Source organism: Myotis lucifugus, unplaced genomic scaffold (assembly GCF_000147115.1).
Source record: "Myotis lucifugus unplaced genomic scaffold, Myoluc2.0 scaffold_211, whole genome shotgun sequence".
Taxonomy (NCBI): Eukaryota; Metazoa; Chordata; class Mammalia; order Chiroptera; family Vespertilionidae; genus Myotis; species Myotis lucifugus.
Genome location: NW_005871259.1, coordinates 1,980,152 through 1,995,587, shown reverse-complemented (window position 1 = coordinate 1,995,587; position 15,436 = coordinate 1,980,152). Strand labels below are relative to the sequence as shown.

The following is a 15,436-nucleotide window of genomic DNA, read 5'->3' as shown; positions in this document are numbered from 1 at the left end:
AACAAAGAAACACTCACCTAGTATGTTTAGGAGAATTTTCACTTGTTTGATAATTTCTAATAGTCATAAGCAATAAACAGACGAAAAAAGTAAAGTTGCCAAGTTCCTCTGCCTTTGGCTGGCAATTTTCAGTATCTCCCTGTCATGTCTTCTGTATGCCTTTACCTATGCAATCAAGGACTAGACAGGGAGCTACAGGATAATCACACTCAGCAATTTTGCTTTTACTGTGAAAGTCAATGATTTCTGTAAATTGTTAGGATCATCTTTCTGCCTTCACATATATTCTCAGATGTTAGAATTATATGTAGCTTAGCTAAAAATAGGTAAAATATTCTAGTGTATAGTATATCCACCATCTGTGCATTTGTGTCAAATAACTCCTAAACTCTGACTTCCTAATATAGCAGCTTTTAAAAATTACATGAACAGTTAATGATCAATGAGTATTAACATGATAGTAATATATTTTTTCAGAGGGTCTTGTTTTTGCCCTCTGAAAACTGTTGAAAGAAAAATTACATTACAAGATAAAATAAACAATCTGTATTTCTATGTTTTTACTATAAATTTTGCTTTAAAAGCAGCATTGACAAAAACTGAACTACTTTTGTGAATCAGGGGCTGGGGATAGTGTTGGCTGTGTTTGGTAATGCCTTGTTTTAAAATAAATAAAAGAAAACCCCAAGCTTTCTTAGACTACCAACATGCTTCACAACAGTCAATCTTAGCCAATGATACTTAATCTTTTTGGAGTCATGAATCCTTTTGAGAAGTTGGTGAGAGCTATATAAAAATACATCCAAACAAAAACACAAAATTCTGCACACACTATCATATTCCAAGGGCAACCACACACACCCAAACCCCTTCAGAGTCCCAGGTTGTGAAGTACTACCTTAGGCTATAAAAAGAAAAAGAGAGCATTCACAAGAGCCAGATACTAGATATAAATTTAATTATTTATATAACCATTTAAGAAAGGCATTAAGAGTCCCACATTATAGCCCTACCTGATTTGGCTCAGTGGATGGAGCATCGGCCTGGAGACCGAAGGGTCCCGGGTTTGATTCCAGTCAAGGGCACATGCCCAGGTTGCGGGCTCGGTCCCCATTGAGGGGGCGTGCAGGAGGCAGCTGATCAGTGATTCTTTCTCATCATTGATGTCTCTCTATCTCTCTCTCTCTCTCTCTCCCCCTTCCTCTGAAATCAATAAAAATATATTTAAAAAGAAAAAAAGCCCTAACCGGTTTGGCTCAGTGGATAGAGCGTCAGCCTGCGGACTGAAGGGTCCCAGGTTTGATTCCGGTCAAGGGCATGTACCTTGGTTGTGGGCACATCCCCAGTAGTGGGTGTGCAGGAGGCAGCTGATCGATGTTTCTCTCTCATCGATGTTTCTAACTCTCTATCCCTCTCCCTTCCTCTCTGTAGAAAATCAATAAAATATATATTTTTAAAAAGAAGAAAAAGAAAAAAAAAGAGTCCCACATTATAAATACAACTGGCACAATAAAATAAACCAAATTGCTATGTACAGTTAAGCCAGTAGTTGAATTTTGTTCTGATTCTATCACCTAAGCTCTTGCCATTATTTCTGAAGAACTAATTCAGATGGTAGTAATACATTCAAATCCTATGCTAAAGTAATTGTTAGACAAATAAATACCTACCCATCACCAGCAGTTTTGCAAGTATACAAACACCTTCCCTCAGAAACCACAGACTCAGTGATTGAGTGTCAACCTATGAACCAGGAGATCAGGCCCCGGTTGTGAGCTCAATCCCCAGTGTGGGGTGTACAGGAGACAGTCAGTCAATGACTCTCTCTCATCATTGATGTTTTTATCTATCTCTTATCTCTCCCTCTCTGTTCCTCTCTGAAATGAAAATATTTTTTTAAAAAAATATCTGTACTAGACAGAGTAAAAAAGTTAAGAAAAATTAGTTATATTTGGATAGCTGGTGAGAAAAAGGGGACAATTTTTTTTAACGTTTTTTTTCATTGATTCTTAGGCAGAGAGGAAGGGAGAGAGAAACAACAATGTGAGAGGTAAACATCAGTCACCCGCCTCCTGCACGCCCCTTAGCTGCATGCCCCCTACCAGGAATAGAGCCCATAACCTGGGCATGTGCCTTGACCAGAAATCAAACCAGTAACCTTTCAGTACATAGGACAAGACAACACCCAACCAACTGAGCCATATCAGCCAGTGCAAGGGGACAATTTTTAATTTACTAACTTGTCTTGTGAGGAAAAACAGGAGTTAATACTTGTATAAAACAATTCATTTAACAAAAGCTCTCAACATATATTAGTGAACTGGATTCTTACAGTTCACTAAAAGATAGGTACTATTATAATCATTTAAAATCTTTGAGCCTCAGTTTCTTCTCTGTTGATTTGTCTATAGTCACACTGTTGGTAAATAGAAACTAAGATTAAAATCTAGGCTTCCTAAACAAGTCCAGTATTCTTTTCACTATGCCACTAGAAGCAGGATTCTGGGTATACTCCATTTAAAATATTTGCCATGATTTTACAAATACAAATACATACATGGTAATGCTATCACTCACATCTCCTGACAAGCCACAAAACCTATTTCATTTCAGTCTTATAAAACAGACTATTTTGAAATAACTTACAAAGATTAAATTCAAACTTCATAGTAAATGTATGCAGGTTAGATAAAAATTAATCGAGAAATCCAAATATTGTCACCACATATTGTTGGGAATTCTACTTACTCGTTTTGAAGGACAGTGTTCATTCTTTTCATCTGTCATCTTCCCACTTTTAAGTGCTTTCCTTGGGTGCTTGATAGTTGTTTTTATGGCAGGTCGACATACATAGTTCTCCAAGTTCTTTGGAGGTTTTTTAGTTCTCTTAGCCTGAAGGCCAATTTTCAATTTTAAATTTCCCTCTGAAAAGTTTGTTTCTTTCACTGAAAACTGTTGCTGTGCATCAGTCAAATCATCATCTTTCCCTGATTCAATGTTTCTTTCCCGATTCCATTTGCGAAGGCCCTCTTCCTCCTTTGCGTTGTTTTCTAGCTCTACTTCTCTATTGCTGACCAATGTTCCAGCATTGATGGCAGAGGGACTCTTTCTCGAAAATCCTTCGGAATCAGAACCCAATCCTAACATAGCAGTATTTCTAAGGTCCATCACAAGTGTATGTTATTACCAAGGAATCCTATGAATATTTTACAGAACTGTGTTCCATAAAAAACAGGAATCTCCAAAACTTGCAACCAGCATCTCTTTCTCTGCAGGACAGACCATAACAAAAATTTATCAGAGTAGAAGTAACGTGAGAAGTGAGTATTAGGGGGAGAGGGGGAACAAGTTAGTCAGAAGAACACAGAATCACAGTTGAAACAAATAAAAATGTAGTTCAAAATGAATTTAAATTCACTTAGTTATGATTAGATTTAAAATTTCAGAGTAAGTTTATTATTTTACAGATATCATAAACAAGCTGAGTGGCAAACAAGCTAGTGCAAATCAATGTTTAAGAACCACTGTTATAAATCAACCAAAAAGCTTCTATAAACACAAGCCTAAGTTAAAAATAATTTCATATATTTTAGCACTCCTCAGTTTCAAGGAATGTATTTCTCCATTTTAGTTGAATAAAACCAATTTCACTAAGGGTAAAAGAATCATTTTTGGCTGGTTCCAGTGCTCCAACCTTTTTTTATAAGAGGTTATCAGGCTTTTTACATTAGAACTCTTAGGCTAAAATTATCTCTGTTGTACAATTCAACTCTGGACTTATTCAAAAATATTTCTGAGCATCTATCATGTACAATACCCTGAAAGTACAGTATTCAACAAAACAGATCCAGTTCCTAAACTTACAAGCTTATACTTTAATGAGAAAGACAAAGTTAAACAACTGATCACACAAATAATTTATAACAATTGTTATAAAAACTTTGAAAACCAGAAATTTATTTTTTATAGTAGTCAGTTGGCATGCTTTAATTCCCCAAATTCATAAAATATTTTTAAACCAGCATGCCAATTTATTTTACAGTAGGTGAGTGGTACAACCTAGCTGAAAATTTGAATAAACTACACAGGGCAAGCCCCTTCTCAAAAATACAGATCCTCAACAAACTAGATTACCATATTATAATCAGAAGGCTGACTAGTAAATATAAAACCGAAACAATCCACTTCACTATTCTTAAGGATTGATAGGCTAGTCTTTATTTCAAGCATATATCCCAAACAAGATCCAGCACTACTATCTGGAAAAAGAAGAGAATATCCTTTCCCTTAGAAAGTTCCATTTATGAAGTAGAATATTTTATAGTTTAACTATGTACCTTAAGACTTTTTTCCCCAATATGATTATAAGATTCTTAAGGCCAAAGACCATATGATAGAATTGTTTTGTTAACTCCTGTAAAGAATTTAGGTAAAGTATATAGCCCAAATGACTGGCACATAAAAGTTATCAACAATTTATTGTTATTACCATCAATAGTAGTAGCAGCAGCTTTTTAAGTACTGAACAAAGATATTGGCCAATTGACTAAAACTTTTACTTTGTTCCCACTCTATTCATTCACACAAACAGCTGAAAGAGTAATCTTCCAATCAGTTCATTCTGACAATTCTTTGCTGTCTATAATGGCACTCAAGGCTTTACATAATTTGGCTCTAACTATTCAAACTTGTTTATCCTTACTTCCCAACACACAGTCTCTATGTTTCAGTCAAATCAGTTTTTTTTACTGTCCCTAACAAATCATATTCATTTCTGTTTCTGTGCCATGTGTTTTCTTTCCCTTTAAATGTACAAAGTCCTATCTTCTCCATGATGGGGGCACAATCCCGAAATTCGGAAGTCTAAAAATTGAAAGTATTTGCACAATTCACTAATAACAAAACCTGCTATGACCTGATCTCGATCCATTTTTGTATTAATTACCACAATTTCTGTGATTAGTCATACATTTCATGGTGAAATATTAATGTGTTGATTAAGGAATGATACTCTAAAAACCACTGTGGAAATGAAATGACCTAATCTATATTATATTATCTTTCTAAAAGCATCAAAAAAACTTTTGGATAATGAATTATTGACCTATGTTCTCAGATCTATATGTAAGCCTGCACTGACCTGATTCTTCCTTTTATACCTATTATCCATACTGGACCACAACCTGGGTAATTTTTTATTCTTGTTCCACATTTATCAGCTGCTTTCCCAAATAGACTATAATTAAAATGTAAGCCTAGCCCGGCCGGCATAGCTCAGTGGTTGAGCATCGACCTATGAATCAGGAGGTCACGATTTGATTCCCGGTCAGGGCACATGCCCTGGTTGCGGGCTCAATCCCCAGTGTGGAGTGTGCAGGAGGCAATCTATCAATGATTCTCTCTCATCACTGATGTTTCTATCTCTCTCTCCCTCTCCCTTCCTCTCTGAAATCAATAAAAAAATTATTTTAAAAAAATATAAGCTTGATATGGGTAGGAAACTCTTCTGGCTTGTTCACTACATTCCCAGCACCTGGAACAATGAATATCATATATGATAATACCCAATAAGTAGTAGAAGGAAGGAGGAAAGGAATTTTAAGGCCCCTATAGCTTCTAATATGTTTGGTATGCAGAAAATGTTTCTCCTTTTTGTTTGTTTTTTGTTTTTACTATGATTTCATCTTGTTATGAGAAGCCTATGTTTTTATTTTATTTTTTAAATATATTTTATTGATTTTTCACAGAGAGGAAGGGAGAGAGATAGATAGTTAGAAACATCGATGGGAGAGAAACATCGATCAGCTGCCTCCTGTGCAACCCAGGCACATGCCCTAGACCAGAATCGAACCTGGGACCTTTCAGTCCGCAGGCCGACGCTCTATCCACTGAGCCAAACCAGTTTCGGCAGAAGCCTATGTTTTTAAATTGTATTTTGACTATATTTCATACAAATGGTTTTCTGTAAACTTACTATCATATACTGCACTAGTAATAGCTTTCAAATCATATCTTAATACCTCTTCTAGCTCTGTACCATCAAAACTAGTCTAAGAAAAACAATGTTCACTAATCTCACTTTATATTCCTGACCACTAATATCAAGTGGCCCTTAGAGCTGTAACACATTCCCATAATCTATTCACTCCACCACCACTCTCCTAGAAGCTATTTCATATCTCCTCTCACTGATTTTGCTTCCAATCTGATGATGGCAATAAAGAAAACTGTCACAAGCTCCCACTGTATTGCACACACCTGCCTGTACCTGTTTTCCTTCCTATCATTATATATAAACTAGAGGCCCGGAGCATGAAATTCATGCACTTGGGGGTTGGGGGGAGGGGTCCCTCAGCCCAGCCTGCGTCCTCTTGCAGTCTAGGAGCCTTCAGGGATGTCCAACTGCCGCGGAGAGGGGAGAGGCTCCTGCCACTGCTGCTGCGCTTGCCAGCTGTGAGCCCAGCTTCTGGCTGAGCAGCCCTCCCCCTGTGGTAGCGCACTGACCACCAGGAGTCAGCTCCTGCACTGAGCATCTGCCCCCTGGTGGTCAGTGTGCATCATAGTGACTGGTTGTTCTGCCGTTTGATTAGCATATTAGCCTTTTATTATATAGGATTGTCTCTATTACCGATCCCCCCACTTGAGGATTAAATCATATCCCTGGGATCTTCTTAAGAGCATTATTCAGAAAACTATATTGATGGGCACTTGGGCTATTTCCAAATCTTAGCTATTGTAAAGAACACTACTATGAACATAGGGGTGCATATATTCTTTCTGATTGGTGTTTTGGGGATTCTTAGTATATATTCCTAGAAGTGGGATGACTGGGTCAAATGGCAGTTCCATTTCCAATTTTTTTAGGAAACTCCAGACTGCATTCCACAGTGGCTGCAATAGTCTGCATTCCCACCAGCAGTGTACTAGTGCTCCCTTTTCTCCACATCCTTGCCGTACTTGTTGTTTGCTGATTTACTGATAGCCATTCTGGCAGGTGTGAGATGATACCTCATTGTAGCTTTAATTTGCATCTCTGTGATCATTAGTGACATTGAGTATTTTTTCATAGTCTATTGGCCATCTGTATGTCCTCTCTGGAGATATATCTATTCAGATCTTCTGTCCATTTTTTAATTGAATAATTCATCTTTCAGTCCCATCATTCTTGACTAAATTCTTCTAAGTGTCAACAATATCTCACAATTCAGTCCAATAACTTCATCTCCCCAGGTTATGTCATCAAGTTCTATGGTTCTCAATACCAACTCTACAATGATGAACTCCCAAATTTATACATCCAACTACCTATTCAATGTCGCAACCAGAAACACTTAATAGAAAACTAAAGTCAGTATATCCAAATCAGATTAGTTGTTGCACACCCGAAACTTGCTTCTCCCAGTGTTCCTAATTTCAGTAAATGGCATCCAATTTTTGAGGCTCTCATTGATGTCATTGATTTTATATAGATTTAGATATATTTTTATTGACTTCAGAGAGGGAGAGATAGAAACATCAGTGATGAGAATCAAAGATTGGCTGCCTCCTGCACACCCCCTACTGGGGATCAAGACCACAACCCGCACCCTAGCAGGTTTTGTTTGGCTCAGTGGATAGAGCGTTGGCCTGCGGACTGAAGGGTCCCGGGTTTGATTCGGGTCAAGGGCACATGCCCAGGTTGTGGGCTTGATCCCCAGTGGGGGGCGTGCAGGAGACAGCCAATCAATGATTCTCTTTCATCATTGATGTCTCTCTCTCTCTCTCTCTCTCTCTCTCCCTTCCTCGCTGAAATCAATATATATATATATATATATATATATATATATATATATATATATATGTATAAAAAGACCACAACCCAGGCACCCCGACCGGGAATTGAACCATTGAACCGTGATCTCCTGGTTTACAGGTTGACACTCAACCCCTGAGCCACACTGGCTAGGTGGACTCATTTATTTTTTATTTTAATCTTCACCCAAGGAGTGAGGATATTTTTCCCATTGATTTAGAGAGTGGAAGGGAGGGAAGGAGAGAGAGAAAAAAACATCAATGTGTGAGAGACACATCAACTGGTTGCCTCCCACATTCGCCCCAACTGGGGTGAGGAACAAACCTGCAACCCAGGTAGGTGCCACCCTTGACTGGGAATTGAACCCGACACCCTGCAGTGCCCAGGCTGACGCACTAACCACTGTACCATACTGGTCAGGACTGGGGTCATTTGCGACTACTCTTTTACTCAGATCCCACATCCAATACAAGTTATCATCCCCACTATACTAAAGTATATATCCCAAATCCATCTCCCTGATAACACCCTAGGTTCAACTCACAATCACCTATTTCCTCAAGTATCACAATGGCCTCCTAACTGTCCACTCTAGTTACATCACTCTTGCCTTTCAAAGTGTATATATTAAATCAAGTTACTTCCCTGCTCAAAATCTTCCAATAGCTAGCTTCCTATCAAATCAAGAATAAAACATATACACTTAGTCGTCTTATAAGGCCCTATATTATCTAATCTCTGGCTACCTCTCCTACCTATTTCTTCACCTAGTTTACTATTCCAGTTCTTTCCTATTTCTTAAACACTAGAGGGCCGGTGCACAAAATTTGTGCACTGGGGGGGCGGGGGGTCTTTCAGCCAGGCCTGCACCCTCTTGCATTCCAGGAGCCTTCAGGGAATGTCTGACTGACGGCAGGGAGCGGGCCTAAGCCGTCAGTCGGACATCCTTAGCACTGCCCTGGAGATGGAAAAGGCTCCCACCACCGCCGCTGCACTTGCCAGCCATGAGGTAGCTTCTGGCTGAGTGGCACTCCCCCTGTGGGAGTGCACTGACCACCAGGGGGCACCTCCTGTGTTGAGCGCCTGCCCCCTGGTGGTCAGTGTGCATCATAGTGACCAGTCGTTCCACCGTTCAATTTGCATATTAGGGTTTTATTATATAGGACTAGAGGCCCGGTGCACAAAAATTTGTGCACTCGGGGGGCGGGGGGACCCCCAGCCCGGCCTGTGCCCTCTCGCAGTCTGGGACCCCTCGGGAGATAACGACCTGCTGGCTTAGGCCTGTGCCCGGGTGGCAGAGGGCAGGCCCAATCCCTAAGTGCAGCCCCTGGTCAGGCTCAGAGCAGGGCCGATTGGGGAGTTGGGGCGCCGCCCCCTGTCATGCACAGAGCAGGGTGGATTGGGAGGTTGCGATGCCACCCTCAGTCATGCTCAGGGTAGGGCCGATTGGGGGGTTGGGGCACCGCCCCCTGTCACATTCAAGGCAGGGTCAATGGGGAGGTTGCGGCACCACCCTCTGTCACGCACAGAGCAGGGCCGATCAGGGGGTTGGGGAGCTCCCCCCTGTCACGCACAGAGCAGGGCCAATCAGGGGGTTGAGGAGCTCCCCGCTGTCACTCACAGAGTAGGGCCGATAGGGGAGTTGGGGCACTGCCCCCTGTCACACACAGAGCAGGGCGGATCAGGGTGTTGGGGAGCTGCACCCTGTCACACTCAGGGCAGGGCCAATGGGGAGGTTATGGCTCTACCCTGTCACACACAGAGCAAGGCCCATGGAGGGGGGTTGGGGCGCCACCCTCTATCACCCACAGAGCAGGGCCGATCAGGGGGTTGGGGCGCCACCACTGTCACACTCGGGGCAGGGCCGATGGAGAGGTTATGGCTCTACCCTGTCAAACACAGAGCCGCAGGGCAATCAGGGGGTTGGGGAGCTCCCCCCTATCAGGCACAGAGCAGGGCTGATCAGGGGGTTGGGGTGCCTTCCCCTGTCACGAACAGAGCAGGGCGGATAGGGAGGTTGTGGCCCCGCCCCGTCACACACAGAGCAGGGCGGATCAGGGGGTTTGGGTGCTGCCCTGTCACGCTGATCCCAGTGCCAGGAGCCTCGCTGCTCCGCTGATCCCGGTGCTGGGAGGCATATTACCCTTTTACTATATAGGATAGAGGCCTGGTACATGGGTGGGGGCCGGCTGGTTTGCCCTGAAGGGTGTCCTGGATCAGGGTGGGGGTCCCCACTGGGGTGCCTGGCCAGTCTGGGTGAGGGGCTGAGGGCTGTTTTCTGGCTGGCGAGTGACTAAAGCTTCCAACTGCTCCTTGTTTTCTTTTCTTTTTTTTTTTTATTCTGGGCCAGCTTTAGCTCTGAGGCCTCGCTGCTGAAAACACCGATACAATGTTTCGGTCCGCTGGCTTTCAGTCCGGCTGGTTTCTGGGATTTTGTTTAGCTTCTTATTTGCAACATAGTATATAGTTACTTAGAGTTGCAGTTGAGAGGCCGACAGGTGAGGCGGGGAACGTTGGAGTCCGCAGCAAGCAAGCCTCATGCTCGCTTCAGTGCCTGGCTGCCGGCTGCCATCTTGGCTGACAGTTAATTTGCATATACTCACTGATTAGCCAATGAAAAGGGTAGCGGTCGTACGCCAATTACCATGTTTCTCTTTTATTGGTGTAGATACCAAACACACTACTGCCTCAGGGCTTATGCTCATGCCCAGATAGCTGTATGAAGTCCTTCATATCATTCAGGTCTCTGCTCAAACATCACTGCTTCAAAGAACTTCCCTAACCACCTAAAATTAACTTACCTTGACTAAATTTCCTTTATAACACTATCGCCAAAATACTATGACATCATATTCATTTATTTAATATTTATCTTATTAGACAGTAAGTGTTATAAGGACAGTGATTTTTGACTGTTTTATTTACTGCTGTATCCTCTGGGCTTAGAATGGCATAAAGCATACAATTAAAACTTGTTGAATGAAGTAATAAATATTCCTTCTGGTAAAAGGCATAGGCCGGATAGGTGTGGCTCAGTGTTTGAGTGTCAACCTATGAATCAGGAGGTCACTGTTCAATTCCTGGTCAGGGTACATCCCTGGGTTGCAGGCTCAATGTCTAGTAGGGGGCATGTAGGAGGCAGCCAATCAGTGATTCCCTCTCATCATTGATGTTTCTCTCCCTCTCCTTTCCTCTCTGAAATCAATAAAAACATATTTTTAAAACCTGAATGAGAAGTATCAAGTGTAGAAAAGATATAACTGTAAAACAAAAAAATTAAATCAAAGATTCATGATTTACCTACCATGGAATTATAACATAATATGTAACAAAAAAAGTTAACCAAAATGTCACTAATGATGGAATTCACATTCATCTGAATTATAACTCTCATTTGTGGATGTAAAGTATATACATATATATAAATTCTATTTTACTAGCAACCACTTGAAATCTCTATGCTCTGATTCATTTTAGTAACTCAATAGGAATATTTATTTTTTTACAATGTTTCTACTCATCATCATAACCATATTCTGTATTTAGCAACTTAAGAAATGGTTTCGATTTTCAAATGTCCATAATCAGAATTTCAAAATTCAAAATAATGTGTATTTTATTCTCTTTAAATATCAAGTTGACTTTAGACCAATTTCAGCTCCTGTTCAACATCACCAGTATCATCTGATTTCTTTGTGGTAATTGTATCCAGTTAGAAAATCAAGAGAAACTAAGAAGAATTAGAAAATACTTTTGTTTTTACTATCTTGTCGTCATGACTAAATAAACAAAACTAAAAAACCTGTAAAACATTATAAGCTTTTGGGGCAATCATAAACTAACTTGCATTTTTCAGTGCAAACATCTAAAAGCAGTGTAGTGAAATTCTATTCAGCTCATTTCTTCTTAGTGTGCATAGGAAATCTCTATTGACAGGTAATATAAATTAGAAATATTTGGTATAAGTAGTTTAGTTCCAATTATCATTATATACTTTATTTTAAAAGTTATATAACACTAACTATGAAGAAATAATTTCCCATTTAAGAGTAAAATGAATGTACACTGAAATATTTATTGATGAATTATGTCTGGAAGATTTGCTTAAAATAATCAAAGAGGTGAAAAGGGAGATAATGTGATAACTAGGTATTCAAAAATATTCAAGCTGGATGCTGAATACATGAAAGCTCATATACCATTCTCTTTATCTCCATTATGCTTGAAATGTTCCACATTTAAAAAATCAACACAATTAAGTTGGGGGAAAAAGTATACAATCCTGTCATCAACTTGCATATGTCTGAGAGCAAATGACTAAAAACTATAAAAAGCAAAAATAATTAATGCTAAAAATAAAATTTTATATTATTCAAACATAAATAAGTTAGATGTTCAACTCTGAAATAGCAATAAGGTTATTAGGTAAAGCCCAGCCGGTGTGGCTCAGTGGTTGGGCATTGACCTATGAACCAGAAGGTCACAGTTCAATTCCCGGTCAGGGCACGTGCCCGGGTTTCGGGCTCCATCCCCAGTTTGGGGCGTGCAGGAGGCAGCCGATCAATGATTCTCTTTCATCATTGATGTTTCTCTCTCTCTCTCCCTCTCCCTTCCTCTCTGAAATCAATAAAAAAAATATATTTTTTAAAAAAAGGTTATTAGGTAAATTTCTGTCATTACTTGAAGCCATAATTTATGATGATGTGTCAACATCACACTGCCCATTAACACCCCCAATGAGGCAGTTACTAAAAAAGTGATTTCTAAAACATGAAATGTAAAAATGAAAGTTGTAATTAAGATGACAAATCATAAGTATGAAAATCTAACCTCTACATACAAAAGAATATAAACAAAAAAACACACTCCAAGTAATTTAAAGGGGGGAAAAACACCCTACAATATAGCTCAAAATAAAACAAAAACTATTTTAACTTCCCTCTCTTATGGCAGCCAGGCTTAAGATATCTCATGCTCTGAAAAGACAGACACAAAGTAGACCTCACAGTGGATTTCAGTAACCTTAAAAGATTTGTAACAACACACATAACTTAAATAGCAATATGAAATTGTTAACTGGAGACATACCACCTACACATATGGTAAAACTTCTCTACTGTTTGTAGGCAGATCATTTTGGGCAGGATTGAACGTGTCCAATTCTTTATTGATAGAGTATAGAAAAAGACTTAGAATAAAAAGCCTCAAGTAGTACTACTAATTCTATAAAGACACAGTTCCTAGCAAAATATATAAGTTATGGATGGACAGAGACTTGACTTGGGGTAGTGAACACACAATATAGTGTACAGATGATGTTTTGTAGAGCTGTGCACCTGAAACCTGTATAATTTTGTTAGCTGGTGTCACCCCAATAAATTCATGTTTTTAAAAAGATGAAGTTATGGTCTGTACTTTAAAATACAACTCAAGAAAAGGACAGAAAAATTGATTTCCATTTTTTTCTTAAAAAAATTTTTTTTAAATTGATTTCAGAGAGGAAGGGAGAAGGAAAGTGACAGAAACATCAATGATGACAGAGAATCATTGACTGGCTGCCTCCTGCATATTCCCACACTGGGGATCAAGCCGGCAACCTGGGCATGTGTCCTGACTGGGAATTGAACCATGACCTCCTAGTTCATAGTTTGATGCTCAACCACTGAGCCATGCTGGCTGAGCAATTATTTTCCATTCTTGGTCCTTAAAAGATCCTGAAGAATTTTTTGTTATTATTACAAGCATTACTTTTGTGAAGTATCTCATACATAGAGACTATATACATATGTATCTATATGCACAGATATATAGGTTGTCCCAAAAAATGTATACACACTTTAACAGCTGATAACTCACTTAATTTTCACTCCTTTTCAGGTTTAACTGATTTGAAATAATAGGTGAAGCCAGACTAAGTTTTGAACGAAGAAAACTCATCCTAAAGTGCCACTAGACTTTTTCAAAAGGGGATACATAAAAAATAAAGTTTACAGTATAAAACCAACGAATTGAAGGCACACAAATTCCGAACAAAATGATTCTTGATGTTTGCGATTCCACTGCTTCGTGTTATCAGTAGTGCATGGACCAGAATCGTCATCGGTTTGAAAACAGGCATTGACAAAAAAATTATTCACTTCTGTACATTCTTTTAAATTTTGAAATGAAATGTATGTTAATGAATACTGACTTTAACCTTTTCACAAACTTACATAACATTCTTACACAGAGGCCATGACAAAAAAGATGAGACAATCAGAACATTTTTCTTAAGATCTCTCTCCATTATCTTGCAGAATCCTATAATCTGTCCTATTGAAACACCTTTCTAATTTTCTTGTTCTTTTAAAAATTCAGTAATTATTTTTAATTTCTAGTACTAGATTCATGGGTAGTCTGTGAAATAACTACTGGATTTTACCCCCAGAGTATTTTCTAGGTGCATGTATATCCAAATATGACATTAAGACATTTTTTAGCCAGACCAGCGTAGCTCTGTGGTTGATCATAGTAGATCTATGAGGTCACAGTTTAATTCTCAGTCAGGGCACAAGCACAGGTTGTGGGCTTGAGCATGCAGGAGGCAGCCAATCAATGATTCTCTCTCATCACTGATGTTTCTATCTCTCTCTCCCTCTCCCATCCTCTCTGAAATCAATAAAAAAAATTTTTTTATCTTTTTTACATAAACTTACTATGGAAATATATCCAAAACAAGATAAGGAATGCAACCAATGTCTGCCTCCTTTTCAAACCAGAGTTCCTCAATCCAAAAACATCAAATGATCAATCATTCAATATCAAAGTATATTTTTTAGCTACGAAGTTGCATAAAAAGTATGAAGACATTATAGCTTCCTAAGAATAAGTAGTGGCAAAAACTCTGCAATTAAGTTATGAAACCTTAACTCCTAGGAATATGCTTCCCACCTCCTTCCTTGCCCTTTTGAAAGTCCCTACCATCATACAATTCATAGCTTCAACTGGATTAGAATACCTTCTAGGGTAGAGGCCATATATTATTCATCTTTTTATCCCTTGAATCGAATTAACTCAATATTTGTTATAACTAAGATAAATTTCAGGAAATGAGCCTCAAAATGAGCCTCATTTCCAATACAAAACTGGAAAGATAGAAGTTTGAACATAAAGATAACTAAAAGGAATAAATTTATAAACATTTGTGCTGTATTATATTCTCTTACCACCTAATTCAGAATCACATACTAAAACTGCAGAAATAAGTATGCAAAGAAATAAAAATAATTAAAAACACGGATCTTCAAGTTCTCCTTACTGTCAGCATGCTCAAATAAAGTCACAGAATCTTTCATCTTTTCAACTCATAACAGCATACTCACTCCCAAACAAAACTAGAAAAAAAAGGCTTTCAAATGAGACCTGAATATAAATTGGTTCTATTTCATTACAATTTAAGTTCCTGAAATTGTATGCATAACTTGTGTGATTATTCTTAAGCTCATTTTCTACAGTTGAGCAAGGGTCTTACACCAGATTCTCAGAAGGGTAAGTGTCGCCAAAAAAACTTTAAGAACCTCTGATCTGGCGCATCAAAAAATTCAAGCTTCATGCCCTGACTGATTTCGCCCAGTGGATAGCGAGCGTCAGCCGCAGCCGAAGGGT

General features: G+C 39.2%; 1 protein-coding gene across 6 annotated transcripts in view; it reads right to left on the bottom strand.

The window, feature by feature from the left end:
* ASH1L (ASH1 like histone lysine methyltransferase) overlaps window positions 1-15,436 on the bottom strand; it is a 124,895-nt gene that overhangs the window by 106,343 nt on the left and 3,116 nt on the right. For all 6 annotated transcript variants that reach the window (XR_002831441.1, XR_002831442.1, XM_023761597.1 and 3 more), the window contains one exon: window positions 2,749-3,269. Coding sequence is in view for 4 of the 6 variants with exons in the window: in XM_023761597.1 (XP_023617365.1) it covers window positions 2,749-3,168 (420 nt within the window). In the remaining 2 variants the exon portion in view is untranslated. The remainder of the gene's footprint in view (window positions 1-2,748; window positions 3,270-15,436) is intronic.